A 17,212-nucleotide genomic window follows, 5' to 3' on the forward strand; every position below is an offset into this window, starting at 1 on the left:
ATTGTAGGTTTCTATTTTGCACAGAGAAATTGTCACAGTTACAAGTATTTTTGTACAATTCTAAAATAAATCTATTATTACTTTTATCGCAGTAAAATGTAAAAATATTGTATTGTATTCTAGAATTTATACCAACCTCTGAGTTAGTAGTAGAAATTAATATGCAGGGTGCCCCAAGAAGACCCGAACGCCCCGATATCTTTTTAGTATTCTTCTTTTTAGTAGTTTCATAAAAAAAGATTCAGATAAATGATGTAGGATATCAAGAAACCAATATTCTGGTGACCTCTCTCAAGTTTCAAGGCTAAACCAAGATCTAGTTGACAATATTAAACGGAACCGACCATTTGTTTTACAATTATTACACATAGATATTGAGCAAGAAAACGTTTTCTCACATTTTATTTGGAACGAGTTATTGTTGAGTTACTGTTTCAAGCTAAAGCTACGTTTCCTCGCAGTTGATTAAATCAACAGTAACTGTAAAACTACTTACTCATTTCAAAGAGAAAATATACAAGGTGCCTGGTAAACAATGAGGAACATATTTCTGTATTGATAATACCCTGGCACAGTTTTGCTTATTTAAAAAGTTACGGGCTCTCAAAGAAATATCTTTAGTTTAATTAATTTGCAATAACTCCAAAATTTTATTGAAGGCATTTTAATGAAATTATTATGGAGTGTTTGTGATAGCTGATGATGATGGAGTGTTTGTGATAGCCAAATGTGAAGCTTATTTTTCCCTTAAAACAGTTTTTTGCTATACATTTCTTTTGGTGGTAGAGACTTTGAGGAAACACAGTGTTTTTTGAAATGCCACTTAACTAGCTGTAAATTAAGTACACGCAGTTCTTAAGAAAAAAGATTTCAATAATCACCATTTGAATATTTGGGAATATTCTAGTACTTATAACTAAACTTTATTTGTTTGCTCACTAAATAAATAATTTTTATGAGTTAGACCACTTCTCTTAAAAAGTCAATTTCTACTGCGATATGAACCTCTGAATAAAGTATAACGAATCTACAAATTTTAAGTTTTTAAGAAGTTTTACTAATTTTTAATAATGATTTTTGGAATTATTTATAACAATATTTTATTTAAAGATGCATATATAATAAAACATTTCTACAGTTTTTTTTCTAATAAACAAAAGAATACCGTAACATTTTATTCTAATTAAAAAATAATAATTTTAAAGCTTGGTTCTTTTTCGAAAAGAAGAGATACTTTTTCTTATAAAGCATTAAAAATGCACTGATTTTCAAACTTTCGAATTACTTGGTGGCGTCGAAATTGCGAGGTTCAGAGAGCATTGCACAGTACCTCTACCACTGATTAACATAATTCAATGAGTGAATATTTGTTTTTATTTAGTCACTAACGCTTAAGTTTCACCACCTACTTCAAATATCTTCAGATATATTATTTGCGCAGGTAAATATTAGGTATATTTTTCGAAAACTATAGTACCGTGTATGTCCAAAATTAAGCTATTCAGGATATAAGTTTATATAGATACACTTTTCTTCTTAAAATTACCGAAAGTATCAATTATTGAAATATTTCTTCCTACTTAAATAGGTGTATGTGTATATTTTCTTTGACAAATTTGTATGCACGGCACTGGCCCCTTCTTTCCTCCGCAGACAGCAATCTCTCGTGCACGTTGTTTTCTTTTCATCCGTTACACAACAGTTTTGTCTCTATTGTTCCATTGTGCACGATACTATTTACCTCGGTATTTGCTTTATCGTACAATCTAAAAGGTATTTGTGTTGCTCTTTCCAAGGCCTACATGCAATCTCCTTTTACTCTCTCGAGCCTGTAAACAGATAGGGCTTGCCTCGAAGCCAATTGATGCTCGACGTACCTGTTGTTTGATGCCTGTGTGTATTTTTATATATATAAAACTTTAAGTACCTACTCGAAAGTAGGTACCAACAAGATATGATATTTTTATATTGTACCTCGTTAATCTCAAACAAATTGTTTTCAAATATTATAGTTACTCATTAGAAGAAAGCTAGAAAATGTAAAAAAATAGAATGGAGCATCGTTTGTAGGATTAACTATAAGTAGACAAATTTTTGACATTCTTTTGACTATCTTGTACAGTTTCAATATTTGTTTTCGAATTATCTTAACACTTTTGATATCTTTGTACATTTTCAATATTTCAGACTTGCGATCCGCGATTAGAGAAGAATTTTTAAAATAATTTAGAATCGATTATCAAGTCAATAAATTATAAAACTTCTAGTTAACATTTAAAACATACTTAGGTATTTATCCATAAAAATAAATTGGTGGCGGCACCTTTGTACGAAAATACAATTCGACATGAGATATGTCCTAATTTTCTTCTAATGACGGTCTATCGGTTGTTCAAGTTGCGCCATTAAAAGTATCAATCACACTAGATAATTCTAACAGATGTAACAGTTTAAGAACAGAGTAAACGGGTCATAAATTCGTATAAAAACGAACGTTCCAATTAATTTTTTATTTAATAATGATGTCAAATTAATTAATGCATAATACTGAATTGGAAAATAATGGAATAATCTGGAGAAATTAACTATTTTTGTAGTATTAAAGATGTTTTATTGTTTGGTATAATTTTACGATCGACAGATGTTTAAATCAAATGTATTTTAAACAAATTTTCATAGAGTTTAAGTAAAGTGCATTTTTAGGAAGATAGCATAGTCAAGCAATACATGTTTAAGTATACTTTTACAATATTTTCAACTACAAACACAGAGGTTGATGCAAATTGTAGAAATCAATAATAAAATATTTTTTGTGGAATTATATGAATATACCTTCTATACCTTTCAATTGTGACAGTTTTTTTACGCAATCGGATCACAATATAGTAATTTTTTTAAGGCGTTTCTCCACGTTAATTGTTACGAAGAACAGGAACAATATAATGTCTTAGATAGGTATCTGTTCATATTTAATAAAATAAACTAAATTTGTTACTACGAAAATTGCGTTTAAGAATCGTATCTAAACCAACAACATTTGTAATTCTGTATCAAATAAATACGTCTACACGATGGAACAAATCACAATTGCTTATTCAGAAACAGAACAAGATAAGTAACAAATTAAACTAGCACCCCTAGAAACTAATACCCATTATCCACTGAGTTATACTCATCCGATACGTATCATAAAACATAAAGGTACGTACACACCGACAGAATAGACTTTATCATTAAACTAGGAAACAAACGGCGTGGAGGAAGACACCATGGAATCGCAACCCACTCTAACCCGACGTCCGTCAAGCCGCGATGTGACAGAAGGGAGGAGCCACGCACTCAACACGTCTCAACCGTCGGATCGATAACCATCTCTGCGCAGTTCAGCAGGAGATAATCCTTTGGGCGGAGTCCCAGGCCCCGCCCCCTTCGCGGCCCTGCCTCCTCTAACCGATCTCGCGGATTAGTAGACGGCCGACGGCGCGTTCATGATGTTGGTGCCGGCTGATATGTTGGCGGCCCAGTCCAAGATGCTGTACCAAATAAACAAATACTACGGGGAGAGGGTGCAGTCGAGGATGGCCACCATCGCCAAAACCATCCGCGAGGTGTGCAAGGTGGTGCAGGACGTCCTGAAAGAAGTCGAAGTGCAGGAACCGCGCTTCATATCTTCCTTAACCGAGTGCAACGGGAGGTACGAGGGACTGGAGGTCATCTCCCCGGTGGAGTTCGAGGTTGTGCTGTACTTGAACCAGATGGGTGTGTTCAATTTCGTTGATGACGGCACTTTGCCCGGTTGTGCGGTGTTGAAACTCAGCGACGGCAGGAAGAGGTCCATGTCTTTGTGGGTTGAGTTTATAACCGCCTCGGGGTATTTATCAGCCAGGAAGATCAGGTCGAGGTTCCAGACCTTGGTAGCTCAAGCCTGTGATAAATGTTCGTACAGGGACTGTGTGAAGATGATAGCGGACACTACCGAAGTTAAGTTAAGGATACGGGAGAGGTACATAGTGCAGATAACGCCGGCGTTCAAATGCTCAGGGGTTTGGCCTAGGTCGGGAGCACACTGGCCTCTACCGCACATTCCTTGGCCGCATCCCAACTTAGTTGCGGAAGTGAAAACAGAAGGTTTTGATTTGTTGAGTAAGGAAAGTGTCGCTGTTCAAGGCAAGCAATCCGCTATGGAGGGCGACGCTTGGGTGCTGTCTTTCCTCGAAGCGGAGAATCGTCTTCTTCAAGGAGGTTGTAGGAAGAGGTGCCTCAGCATTTTGAAAACACTAAGAGACCGACACCTTGATCTGCCTGGCAATCCAGTTAGCAGTTACCACTTGAAGACTCTTTTGCTGTATGAGTGCGAAAAACATCCCAGGGAAAGCGAATGGGACGAGTCCTGCATCGGAGACAGGATCAACGGGATTTTCCTGCAACTGATCTCCTGCTTGCAGTGCAGGAGGTGTCCGCACTACTTCTTGCCCAATTTGGACTTGTTCAAGGGCAAATCTCCTAGTGCTTTGGAGAATGCTGCGAAGCAAGTGTGGAGGTTGACCAGGGAGATGTTAACCAACACCAGATGCTTAGAAAAACTTTAGAATTTGACTGATTTAACTTATTTTATAACGTGATATTCTAAACGTTTATTTGTTTCGCGTTTTGTAATAAATGTTCTCTTATATTGTTATGAATGTCGGTAACAGCAACGAAAAATCTTGAATGATCTCATGAACTCGCCCCCCATAGTGAGATGTAGGAGTACTTTAACCCGTTTTAGTGCCATAAGTTCGCAAACGTGCCGATTATCTATAGGCGCTCGTGATTGAATGTCGTTTTTTTCGCTGAAGATTATAATAAATTATACCTAATTATATTAGGATTGTATATACCTACATTCAAACCTGTACTGTGTAAATATATAAATTTTTAATTTAAGTAGTCATTTATCTGTACTGTTTTAGAGACGAGACGCTTTAAATTGTTTTATATTTACAATTTTGTATGTAAATATTTCATTTTTTTTGTAAAAGACTGTTGTTGGTAATAGTTGTTGCGTGAAATATTTGTTTTTTATGTACATATATAATAAATATTATTTATTCACTGGCTTATTTAAATGTTAATACTATTTTATATTTCCGTTCCCAAATGCCAAATTTTATATTTAAATCACATATAAATGGTCTGCATCGTTTACGGTCGATAAATAGAACAATATTTCGAACAAAAAAATGTTAATGTTCTTTATTACAAACTATTATAACTCAAACTGGAATTTGTTTTTGCAAAATGTCAATTAAATGAAAATATTTGAAATAATTAAGGCAGAACACTGTTTATAACTGATGAAGAAGAGAGGGGAAAAACATTATACAAAAGTTAATATTCAAATTCAATAAAGAAACAGCCATGGATCGATCTTAAATGAATAAAAATATATTTTTTTCAAATTAATCACAAAAACAAACTGATGATAATAATAGTAGATAGGTGTCTAGGCATCTATAGAAAAAATCCTCTGATAATAATTAACGACGCTGACACAGAAATGTGAACATAAAGAAAGATCATTGAACAATCATGGTTCTGGAATATGATTGTCATTGTTCATGAAATTGTATTTTTAAGAAGGTATTGCAGCAAGTATACCTGTTAAGTTAGTATAAAAATGAGTGTAATATTAAGTACCTATTAAAAATGAATGTACTGTTCGTATTGGTACTCTCTAATTTTTGAACTATTACAGCAAAAAATGTTCATTAACATACTACATTTTATCCATAAATGAAATCCAGAAGCGTTAAAGCATGACGATATATCCTGTACAAGCTATTTGTACTAGTCAAATAAAGATAGGTATTAAACAAATTTCCAGTATCTCATTTATAAATAAAACGAATACTTATTTACCGATTATATTCGCTACTTACTCTAAGTAGGAAGGTATTATTCATGAATTTGTATAAAATTCTGCTTGCAGTTTAAGTGTCTACATAATTACTTTAATTACTGCATATTAGAATACCAACATTTACATTTACATTTTTTTTAATAAGAACAAATAAAGTTCATTTTTTTATTTTGTTACATGCATGTACATACTTAGAGTACTTATATAAATTTCAGTTAATTGTTAAGTAATTAAGTATACCTATCTAAATGGAAGGTATAGGTAGGTATACGAGTACCTATATAGAGAAATGGAATTATTTTAAACTTGTTTTTAACAGTGGACAGTAGATTTTTATCTACTATATGTATAATAAGTTTCGAATGTAATAATAATAATAATAGTAATAGTTTCTTCATGCACGAAAGCAATAATAATATGAATGAAAAATATATGGGTATGTAAGAACCGAACGACATTCTGTTTTGCAATTTTCAGTAGTTTCTTACTAGATATTTATTTGAAACAGAAATTAATTTTATATTTCCTATATTCATCAGCTATTTTAAATTGTGTAGGTACCTACAAGACTACCTACTACACTGTAGTACCTACAAACCTACAAGATTTCTAATTATTAAATGATATACCTAATATATATTTAGGTATACAAAGTGAAACATAATTTATAAGGTAATTACACGTATCCATTATTTCTATATCCAGCTAGATATTAAACAAAATTATATGTCTGTACACCGATAAATTATGATGAACTAGTATACCTACACGTACAGGTAATAATAGCTTAATTAAACTTATACCTATACTTCAAATTATTTCATAGCGTCATGGCAAATTTATTATTGAATTTAAGAAAATAATTTCTGACTTTATACATCAACGGGCATAGGTACATTTTTTGAACGATAGAATCTGAATAATGAGTTACTGTCTTCTTTCATTTATTGTATATTAAGCTTAATCCACTAGTTTTGTTCACTGTTTTTAGTTAATGATGCCTTTTCTTTTGTTCTATATTTCAAGAAAATCTGTTAAGATGTAACTTTCACCTACAATAACACTTTTGAATACCTACGTTAAAATAATTTCATTCCGTTCGTTAAGTCAAGCAAATATTTGTATCATGCCTATTTGAGAAAACTTAATTCTTAATTATTATACCTATTGGTACTCGTATAAGCTCATAATAATGTAAAAAGTCACTTGCTAGGTAGTAACATAACAAAAACTCAGATATGAGTAAAATTTGTCAATTCTGCCTTAACGATCTCACTCATAAAATTGTTATTGTACTCATATTAATACAGTGAAAATTATACTCAATCTGGTGTGCGATGAAAGTGAAATTTAATTATATTTTTACAGTGTAACAGTGTATGATACTCTGCTTTTTGGTTTATTATAAGTTTTTATAATGTAACCATTTTAAAAACTACTCAATTTTTTATAGGTAGATATAGCTTCATATCATAAGTAATTCTAAAGATAATTTTTCTTTGTAAAGCTCATTACAACAGTTTTCACTTATTAAGAGGCGTAAAAAGTACATAAAGAAAATTGAATTTTGTTGTTTCAAATGATGAAATGTTGAAGATTTTTAGTTCATTGGCAAAATCGTCAAAGAAAGAAAGAAAGAAAATTGATTCAATAAGTTGAGTTGTTACAATTTCTTGCAACAATTCATTTAGATGGTTTTGATTCCTAAGAAAACATATTAGCAATAATCTTGCACCCATAATATTTACAAACATTTACTAAAGTATTTATTAGTTATAGTAAAAATCAGCAACAAATTTAGTATTTTCAAATATAATATCTAAATCTAAATCAATTAGAAATGCAAATGATGACTTCTCTCTACACTACGGTTTTTTTCCTAGGTAGATAATAAGCAACTTATTCACGTCATCGCACTAAAGCATGATTTGTGAAGTAGTCTAAAGGTAGTAAACAGGGTGTTTGGAAAAGTTAATACAAAATTTAAGGAGGTGAAAATAGAGCCAAAAATAGTAAAAAAAGTTCCTATAAACATTGGTCCTCCGGAGCACCGTTACTGAGATATGGCCCTCCAAAGGGGTCTTATCATTTGGATATTTTGTAAAATAACTTTCTTTCTGATTGAGATAATGGAGAGAAATTGTAGGTAATAATCATCCTATAAGGGTCTTTAACTGTCACAAGTTTTATCAAAATCGGTTTAAATAAGGATAGTTTTCTAACTACCCTTAACAGAAATTTTTCGAATTTTTTTATTCCTTTGAATTATAAAGCAAATATTATTTTTTAATGAATTACACTTTTTTAAAGAAAAAATGTCTAGTTTTATTTTTCGAATTCTACGTAGTTTAGTCAGGAATAATTATTTTTTAATAATGTATGACTCAAAACAGTAAAATTTTTTTAACATTTTCACATAGTAGGCATCTTTCATAGTGACAGTTTCGTTGTAATGATACTAATGATTGTCACTTTTGCGTGCTATCGTTTAAACTTTTACGTTTCTTTATCTTCTTAGTTGTGATCTTTGTGCTTGACTTTGCATTTCATTCGATTTTTCTACAACCATGAACCATCATGAGCAGTCGCTCTTCTCACACTCACAGCAGGATTACGTTAAAAAATCCTACAATTACTTCGTCTAAATCATGCCTACGCCTCCTTGGACGATCAAATTCACGATATCTTGGAGTTAGGCTTCCTGATTCCATCGCTCTTGCATGAATTTTCCCAAACAATCTAGCAGAGGTTAAAACGTTGCCGATACTCTTTTTGAGCCCCCAGACTATTTCCATTACAGAAACCGTAAATAAAATGAATGCATATTGGCATATTCACGGTTACTAAAAGCATGATGGTTCATGATTGTAAAATAATCTAATTAAATGCAACGTCAAGCAAAAAAAAATCTCAACTATGAAACGTAAGAATTTAAATGATAGCACGCGAAAGTGCCAATCATTAGTATCATTACAACGAAACTGTCACCATGAAAGATGAATTCTATGTGAGAATGTTAAAAAAAGTTACTGTTCTGAGCCATACATTATTTAAAAAATAATTATTTCTGACCAAACTACACAGAATTCGAAAAAAAATAGAAAAATTTTTTCTTAATCTAATTCATTAAAAAATAATATTATTTGCTTTAAAAAAAATTCGAAAAATGTCTGTTAAGGGTAGTTAAAAAACTATCTTTATTTATAGCCGATTTTGACTTATGACAGTTAAAGACCCTTATGGTATGATTATTACTTACAATTTTCATTCCATTATCTTAATCAGAAAGAAAGTTATTTTAAAAAATATCCAAATGATAAGACCCCTTTGGAGGGCCATATCGCAGTAACGGTGCTCCGGAGGACCAATGTTTATAGGAACTTTTTTTACTATTTTTGGCTCTACTTTCACCTCCTTAAATTTTGTACAAACTTTTCCAAACACCTTGTATAATATACAGGGTGGTCCAAATTTTAATAGACAAACTTCGGGAAAGTACTAAACAACAAAAATTAACATCACTTTGCTCTATGAACATAAGCGCAGAAAGCCACCGTTTATGAGATACAGGGCGTTGAAATTATCAAAAATAAAACAATTTTTTTAAATATCTGGAAAACCGCTTCATCAAATTTATCCAAATTTGGTACACATTTTTTTTCGAATATTTCTCCTAGTTCTGTATGCACACAGTCCAAAATCAAAAACCAGTGGCGGACAAGCGATATCATTTCCTTATTTAAAGTAAAACTTTTATGCCACCGAATTAATTGGTAAATATGAATACATTTTACAACCGTCTGAAACATTCCGGGTGCAAAAACATTCTTTTATTTTTGTCGAAAAATGAATGGTTTACGAGTTATAGGACATATTATGATGCGGTTTTCCAGATATTTAAAAAATATATTTTATTTTTGTTAATTTCAACGTCCTGTATGTCATAAATGGTAGCTTTCTGCGCCTATGTTCATAGAGCAAAGTGATGTTAATTTTTGTCATTTAAAACTTTCCCGAAGTTTGTCTATTAAAATCTGGACCACCCAAATTTGTTTTATTTTTCCCGATTTCAACGCTTTGTTTACTTGAATAATATGTCTCATAACTCATAAACCATTCACTTTTCGAGAAAAATAAAATAATGTTTTTTCACCCGGAATGTTTCAGACCATTATAAAATGTATTCATATTACCAATTAATTCAGTGGCGTAGAAGTTTTACTGTAAATAAGAAAACCATATCCTTGTTTCTCCGCCACTGGTCTTTGAATTAGGACTATGTGCATACAAAACTAGAGGAAATATTTGAAAAAAAAATGTGTACCAAATTTGGATAAATTTGATAAAGCTGTTTTCCAGATATTTTAAAAAATTGTTTTATTTATGTTAATTTAAACTCCCTGTATCTTATAAACGGTGGCTTTCTGCGCCTATGTTCATAGAGCAAAGTGATGTTAATTTTTGTTGTTTAGTAGTTTCCCGAAGTTTGTCTATTAAAATCTGGACCACCCTGTGTACAATACAATTTAAAATTTTCTTTCGTAAGATTGGCGCCTTCGCCAAAAGTGCAATTATTAAGAATTATTATTTACCCATGGGCGACGCTTAGTAAATAGGTAAGTATTCATTTTCTAAATATATTCAAGAAAGTCAAAGTCAATATACTGTTTAATGGTATTCTTCTAACATGCGTGTGTGATAAAAATGTAACAGGACAAGAGATAATTTTTTATTACAAATAATTTATTGCTGTTATTTTGTTTGTTTTTTTCAAACTATAAATAACATCCGTCAGTAAATCGTACATCCTTGGTTCGTACTTTATCTTCACATGGCATGATGAAAGACAGACATATTTGTAGAAGGTTAATTTTGTACACATCAACAATACGTGAAGAAACCGAACATTTTTTTTTATGGATAATTAGAAAATTTAAATGCAACAGTTTTACTAGGGACTTTAACCGATAATTGGTGAAAGTATCTGACATTTTATCGAAATTCGGATTAATAGCCAAATGTGTATTTGACATTACTAAATAAGTTTCAAGTTTTTTCATATTGAATGAAATTGATTTTTTGACGACGGGAATGAAAATTTAACCCGTGAACTCTTGTTTAGCTTCTTTAATATTGTCAATTACAAGTGCACACGATTGTATGTTCAGTGATATTTATTACCCCTCTTATTTTGTATATTACAAAATGGCTAATTAAAATATATAGTCTATAATTTATTCACAAATCGCAGACCTAGCAGGAAATTACGTATTCCGGTATTTTAATTTTGCCCCTCTTGGATTTCAGCTTATTTACAAAAATTATACATGAAGCGTTATTTGTAAACTTAGTATAGGTATTACAATTTCAACATCTGATATTATTATTTTGCCCCGAGCTGTTAAATCAAACAAAATGTATTTAATTTGAAATCTGCTGCTACTATTCGTGTATCATTTTTTCGTGATGTGGCTACAAAGTTGTTTCGGCAAGGTAGGTACATTGTAGGATGAATCAAGTCAATTTCTGTATCTTATTTTTAAAATTGAGTATGGAAAATATTAATTTTTCATTAAGCAAGAGTATTATATCTAAAATTTAATACTTGTGCTAAGTATATGAGAAAAAACTCGATGAGTTATTCCTTCTTTTCTAATATTTATTTATTTTTGCAATATTTGCAATTGATCTGAGACAAATATCACGTCTTTGTATTGATATCTGACTTTGTATTGATATAACTTCATCAAATTGTGGAAATTTTAAAATTCCCTTTTCTCTCGCCGGAGTATAATGATACTTTCGAATGCTTCCGTTTTGTTCCAAAGAGTAAAAAGTTAATATCATTATTAAGCAGAAATATTTCTGTATACGAGTTTAGTTAGCTATTAAATCTTAAAAAAGGTCTAAGTAGGACGACTTTTGCTTTCGAAGAAATTATTGTATGTCTTCTCCAAAGGACATCTTCCATCCGATGAAGAATAAGGTTATAGTCTGTTACATAACACTAAGTAAAGTGGAGAATTTAGAATCCTAGAAACAAATTTAGCTACACATTTTCTGGTGACGGATTTATATAGCAACTAGCACATTTATTATTGGTAGGTAATCTCCGCTAAACCACGACAACATGAAAGAAAAAAAAAAACTTTTATTCAAATTTTCAAAAAATAGTTTTATTTCTCTGCGTACCGGCGGTATGATCTTCCTTATTTGTGTTTCAGTTGCTATTAAGAAATAGGTACATATTAATTTGCTGTTATTCTTTCAGTGCTGAAAGTTAATTTGTTAAATATGTGAATCATGAAGTTATAGGCCCACTTCTACTTCTAATAAATCGGGAGTTATTAGACTGAAGTTCGACGATGTCTTTTTCGTTTATGCCTCTGAGCAGTGACTATAACAAGAATATAATTCTTGTTATAGTCACTGCTCTGAGAGTAAAGGTAACCCAGAGACAAGTACAATAAACTAAATTTAAAAGATGGGCTGCGGGACACCTTTGTTAAAATTCAATTTTCCTTTTCAAAAAAATAATGTGTACAGCGACGTATTTCTCACTTGTGCCATGTTCATAAGTTGGAGAGAAGTATCGATTTTATCACAAAATTTTTTTAGCATAAGTATCGCAAGGGACCTAAAATGGAAAAACTGGATAAATGGAAAATGGAAATGGACCTGTAAGAAAATGTGAAAAACATCTTTATTTGTCTACCAATTTCTCATTAATGCCAATTAGAAATATATCATTATTATATTCGAAAAGCTCATAAAAAACATTGGTATAAGTCCTACTAAGGACTAAAGAAAATAGGGCTTTGGAAAAGCTGCGGAAAATTTTTCGTTTTGGTCAACGTTTTTCTCGTGAATAAATTAAAGCTTATTGCAAAGAAAAAAGTGAAAGTATTCATTTTTTAAAGGGGATAAGTCCCCGCTGAGGACTATATGCTAAAAATTTTTTGAAAAATTGTAGGAAAATTCATGAACATTTTACATACGACGGTACCTTGTGGCATTCATGCCACTCTTGAAAGTGGCTTTTAATAATATTTTCTACTCGTGTACGAAACGGCATAAACGAAAAAATTGTGGTAATTTTCTATTATTTTTCTACTTTGTCGACCTGACTCGTATTAAAATTCAAATTAATTTACAACATGAAAATCCAGTGTAGACTTATGCCTACATTTATATGACTTTATAATGTAGTTTCCTACGTGCATGCAAAATGGCATAAGGGGAAAGACGTACAAATTTTCATGAATTTTTTGTACAACTTTGGGGCTTATTTATGCCTTCATATTGGACCCACAGAGGAGTTATGCCTACTTGGCACAGTACATTATTTATAGTATTATAAATTTTCAACGGCATAAATGAGAAAGTTATAGAATGAAAATACAAATTTTCCGCAGCTTTTCCAAAGCTCTATTTTCTTTAGTCCTTAGTAGGACCTATGCCAATGTTTTTTATGATCTTTTCGAATATAATAATGTCATATTTCTAATTGGCATTAATTAGAAATTGGTAGACAAATAAAGAAGTTTTTCACATTTTCTTACAAAGTTTTCCACTTTTAGGTCCCTTGCGACACTTATGCCAAGAAAATTTTGTGATAAAATCGATACTTCTCTTCAAATTATGAACATGGCTTAAGGTGGCCATATCCCTGGCCGAGAAATGGTGAAATTTCTGGCATTTTTAGGTACTGAAATCTTGAAAAATAAAACGTGTAGAACAAAAGTAAGCAGAAAAATAAAATCCTTGATGTTTTGTTTATTCATTGTTACCATTTAAATTTACCCAAATAAAATAATAACTAAAAAAAGCGTTTGTAAAACATGCGTTTTCTGTTATCTTAACCCCACATTTTAAGAACTATTTTCACGTACCTACTTATAAATAAAAGTAAACAATTTTATATGTAGGACTAAGCAAGTAAATGTTATAGGAATATTTACATGTGGAGTTATGTCTAAATAAGTTAGTATTTTCGTAGATTTCAGTACCTAAAACCTTGAGGGTTTGATCGTTTTTTGCACCTGTTTATTCGTTTTACTGCGGCGTCTTTGAAAATACTCAGGTGACATGACATAACATTCCTATTATTTGATAAGCTTTAGATTATTCAGTTATTAAATGTTTGAAATTATTTGCCTTTGCGGAAAACACTATTTAAAGAATATGGGGCCCTTAAGTGAGAAATACGTCGCTGTACACATTATTTTTTTGAAAAGGAAAATTGAATTTTCACAAAGGTGTCCCGCAGCCCATCTTTTAAATTTAGTTTATTGTACTTGTCTCTCGGTTACCTTTCAGTACTCTCGGAGGCATAAACGAGAAAGACGTCGTCGAACTTCAGTCTAATATCTCCCGGTCTATAACCATTTCGAGGAAATCCGGCAGCAGATTGATAAAGCGCCCCGTACATAGCGGCTCGGATAAAATCATTACCGCGACCGAGCCGCGCATGGAACGCTGCGCCCTCGCTTTTCCCGCACCGTATATCGCGATCCGTCAAAGAGCAAGCGGTGGCGGACGAACCGCGACCGCGAAGCCGTCACGCGACTATTGGGCGCGCGCGGTAGGCGTGTCGCCCTCTCGCTCCCCGCCTCCGATGGGAGGGGCGTTTCTCACCTGGCCCGCGCCCGCTATAGCCGTCTTTATACATTACAGTGTCGTTTCACGAGCCTCAGTCGATCCATCACAGTCAGCGTTGAGCCGCGTCTCACCGTATCAGATAAAGAAAGCGGCGGCGGTGGCGATCTAGCCCAAAAACCAACCCCCACCTGGCCCCCGGAGGAAGATATCACCATCACCGTGGCACCGGCGGAAAGTCGCGGCTCTAGTAGCCCTCAGGACGCCAAGATGCTTGTGCCACCGGACATGCTGGCGGCCCAGTCCAAGATGGTCTATCAACTCAACAAATACTACACCGAGAAGGTCCAGGCCAGGAAACTACAGACCTCCAAAACGATACAAGAAGTCTGCCGAGTTGTTCAAGACGTTCTGAAGGAAGTAGAAGTCCAAGAACCGCGCTTTATCTCATCCCTAACCGACTACAATGGAAGATACGACGGTTTGGAGGTGATATCCCCGGTGGAGTTCGAAGTGGTCATCTACCTGAACCAGATGGGTGTGTTGAACTTTGTGGACGACGGTACCTTACCCGGCTGCGCTGTTTTGAAGTTGAGCGACGGCAGGAAGCGGTCTATGTCTCTGTGGGTCGAGTTCATCACCGCTTCGGGATATCTGTCGGCCAGAAAGATGCGGTCCAGGTTCCAAACTTTGGTAGCTCAAGCCTGTGATAAGTGTTCATATAGAGACTCTGTTAAAATGATAGCTGACACCACTGAAGTGAAGTTAAGGATACGAGAGAGGTACATAGTGCAGATAACGCCAGCGTTCAAATGTGCAGGCCTTTGGCCTAGGAGTGCGGCGCATTGGCCTTTACCGCAGATCCCTTGGCCGCATCCGAATCTTGTAGTTGAAGTGAAAACTGAGGGATTTGACTTGTTGTCGAAGGAATGTATAGCTCTCCAAGGGAAGCAGTCTGCGATGGAAGGTGACGCTTGGGTGTTATCTTTCTTCGAAGCGGAGAATCGGCTCTTGCAGGGCGGTTGTAGACGGAGATGTCTCAGCATCCTGAAAACTCTCAGAGATAGACACTTGGATCTACCTGGCAACCCAGTTACAGGCTACCACATGAAGACTTTACTCTTGTACGAGTGCGAGAAACATCCTAGGGAAAGCGAATGGGATGAAGCCTGTATAGCCGACAGGATAAACGGGATATTCCTGCAACTAATTTCCTGCCTTCAGTGCAAAAGGTGTCCTCACTATTTCCTGCCCAATTTGGACTTGTTTAAAGGCAAATCGCCTAGTGCTTTAGAGAACGCCTCCAAACAGGTGTGGAGACTCACGAGGGAGATGTTGACGAATTCTAGGTGTTTTGATAAGTTGTAGTGTTGTTTTCTCTTTTTGTTAAATTTTGTAAGTATTTTTGAATATTGGAAAGTACGATTCATCCTTAACTCCAAATTTATAGGAAACTGTTAGTTAGGAAGTAGATAAAAGTGAGTACTTACTTTTAAATGAAATACAAGATATTTTACAAGTATTTTTGTTTCAATGTTTTGCGAGGAAAAACCAACCGGAGTAACAATTAAAACTAGGTGATTTCAAGTATTATTAGGGAAAATATCTATCAATTTTATTTAAAATTTCTAATATATTTGTCTATCGCAAAACATGTTTTAGTAAAAACGTTTATTTTTTTCATTTTTCCTGAATGTGATTAGAATACTTATTTTTGTTACTTAATATTAAAATTAAAGTCAACGTTTGACTCACGACTCTATTTTTCGAAACAAAGCGTTTTGGGACATGTATCAGTGTTGAAAAAAATTCGTTCTGTTTCTTTTGGGTTACATTACATATATCTTCGGAGCTAAGGATGGTTCTCTGTAATTTTAAGCTGTTTTCACGTGTTACATGGGACAAAAATAAGTAGTTGTCCGTTCTTGTAAAAATTATAATAAATAACGGATGGGTACCGCCCAAGGGGGTACCACGACGGGTAGTAGTGCGACGGTAAACGATTGTTTTAATGCTGGTACTATTTGTTATGCCCTTACTCAGCAGGAGCTCCGGGCCTTTCAAACCCGTCGCGTCGGGAAGCTGTAACTATTCACTATTTTTTTCTTTCAACTCAAGACTGTGATTCTCTAGTATAGACTGCTGTATGATTGTAATTAATTAGTAAGGTACGGTATTTTTGTAATATAAATGGAATTTTAAATATATTTATATTAGATGTGGATTTAGCCTTTCATTTGCCTCCCAGCAACCATAAAAATACTTGTAATATAAATTTTAAGTTGATTTGCAGGACTATTAAGAAAACCATTCAGATACCTACTATTTCAAACAAACAGTTTATGAGCAAAAAAGGTACGCCATTTCTTAAAACATATGCCTAATTATGTGGATGACCATTAACAAAATTATGAAGTGACAAAAGTTAACAAAACGTTGACATTACAAGTGTTCCTAGTTATTTTATCACGAAATAATTTTGTAATGACTAAAACGTGTATATGGAATACTAAGTACCTGTTTTATGTCATACTCTAGGCTAAAAATTGAGTCACATTTTTGTAGAAATATTTTATGTCCTATTCATTATATCTAAGTCACAATATTTCCGAAAAATTAAGCGCAAACTGATTAAAATATGTTTAAAATTTATTTATTAGCTTCTTTATTCATATCCGCAGATATGTATGTGCATTACATTTTGGTAAAAAA

General features: G+C 33.3%; 3 protein-coding genes across 3 annotated transcripts in view; 2 read left to right on the plus strand and 1 right to left on the minus strand.

The window, feature by feature from the left end:
• LOC108914826 (neurobeachin) overlaps nt 1–17,212 on the minus strand; it is a 265,755-nt gene that overhangs the window by 57,890 nt on the left and 190,653 nt on the right. The window lies entirely within an intron of this gene.
• LOC108914827 (protein mab-21-like) lies at nt 3,489–4,942 on the plus strand. The gene has a single exon (XM_018720724.2). It carries the CDS (start codon nt 3,489–3,491, stop codon nt 4,587–4,589), a length of 1,101 nt encoding a protein of 366 aa, XP_018576240.1. The 3' UTR covers nt 4,590–4,942.
• On the plus strand, nt 14,596–16,691 carry LOC108914828 (protein mab-21). Its single transcript, XM_018720725.2, has one exon. The coding sequence runs from the start codon at nt 14,771–14,773 to the stop codon at nt 15,866–15,868; it is 1,098 nt and encodes a 365-aa protein (XP_018576241.1). The 5' UTR covers nt 14,596–14,770; the 3' UTR covers nt 15,869–16,691.

This window comes from Anoplophora glabripennis, unplaced genomic scaffold (genome assembly GCF_000390285.2).
Source record: "Anoplophora glabripennis isolate ALB-LARVAE unplaced genomic scaffold, Agla_2.0 scaffold503, whole genome shotgun sequence".
Classification (NCBI taxonomy): Eukaryota; Metazoa; Arthropoda; class Insecta; order Coleoptera; family Cerambycidae; genus Anoplophora; species Anoplophora glabripennis.

Excerpts from the sequence above, each read along its gene's own strand:
- LOC108914827 (XM_018720724.2), top strand. The coding sequence starts at position 3,489 with ATGATGTTGGTGCCGGCTGATATGTTGGCGGCCCAGTCCAAGATGCTG.
- LOC108914828 (XM_018720725.2), top strand. The coding sequence starts at position 14,771 with ATGCTTGTGCCACCGGACATGCTGGCGGCCCAGTCCAAGATGGTCTAT.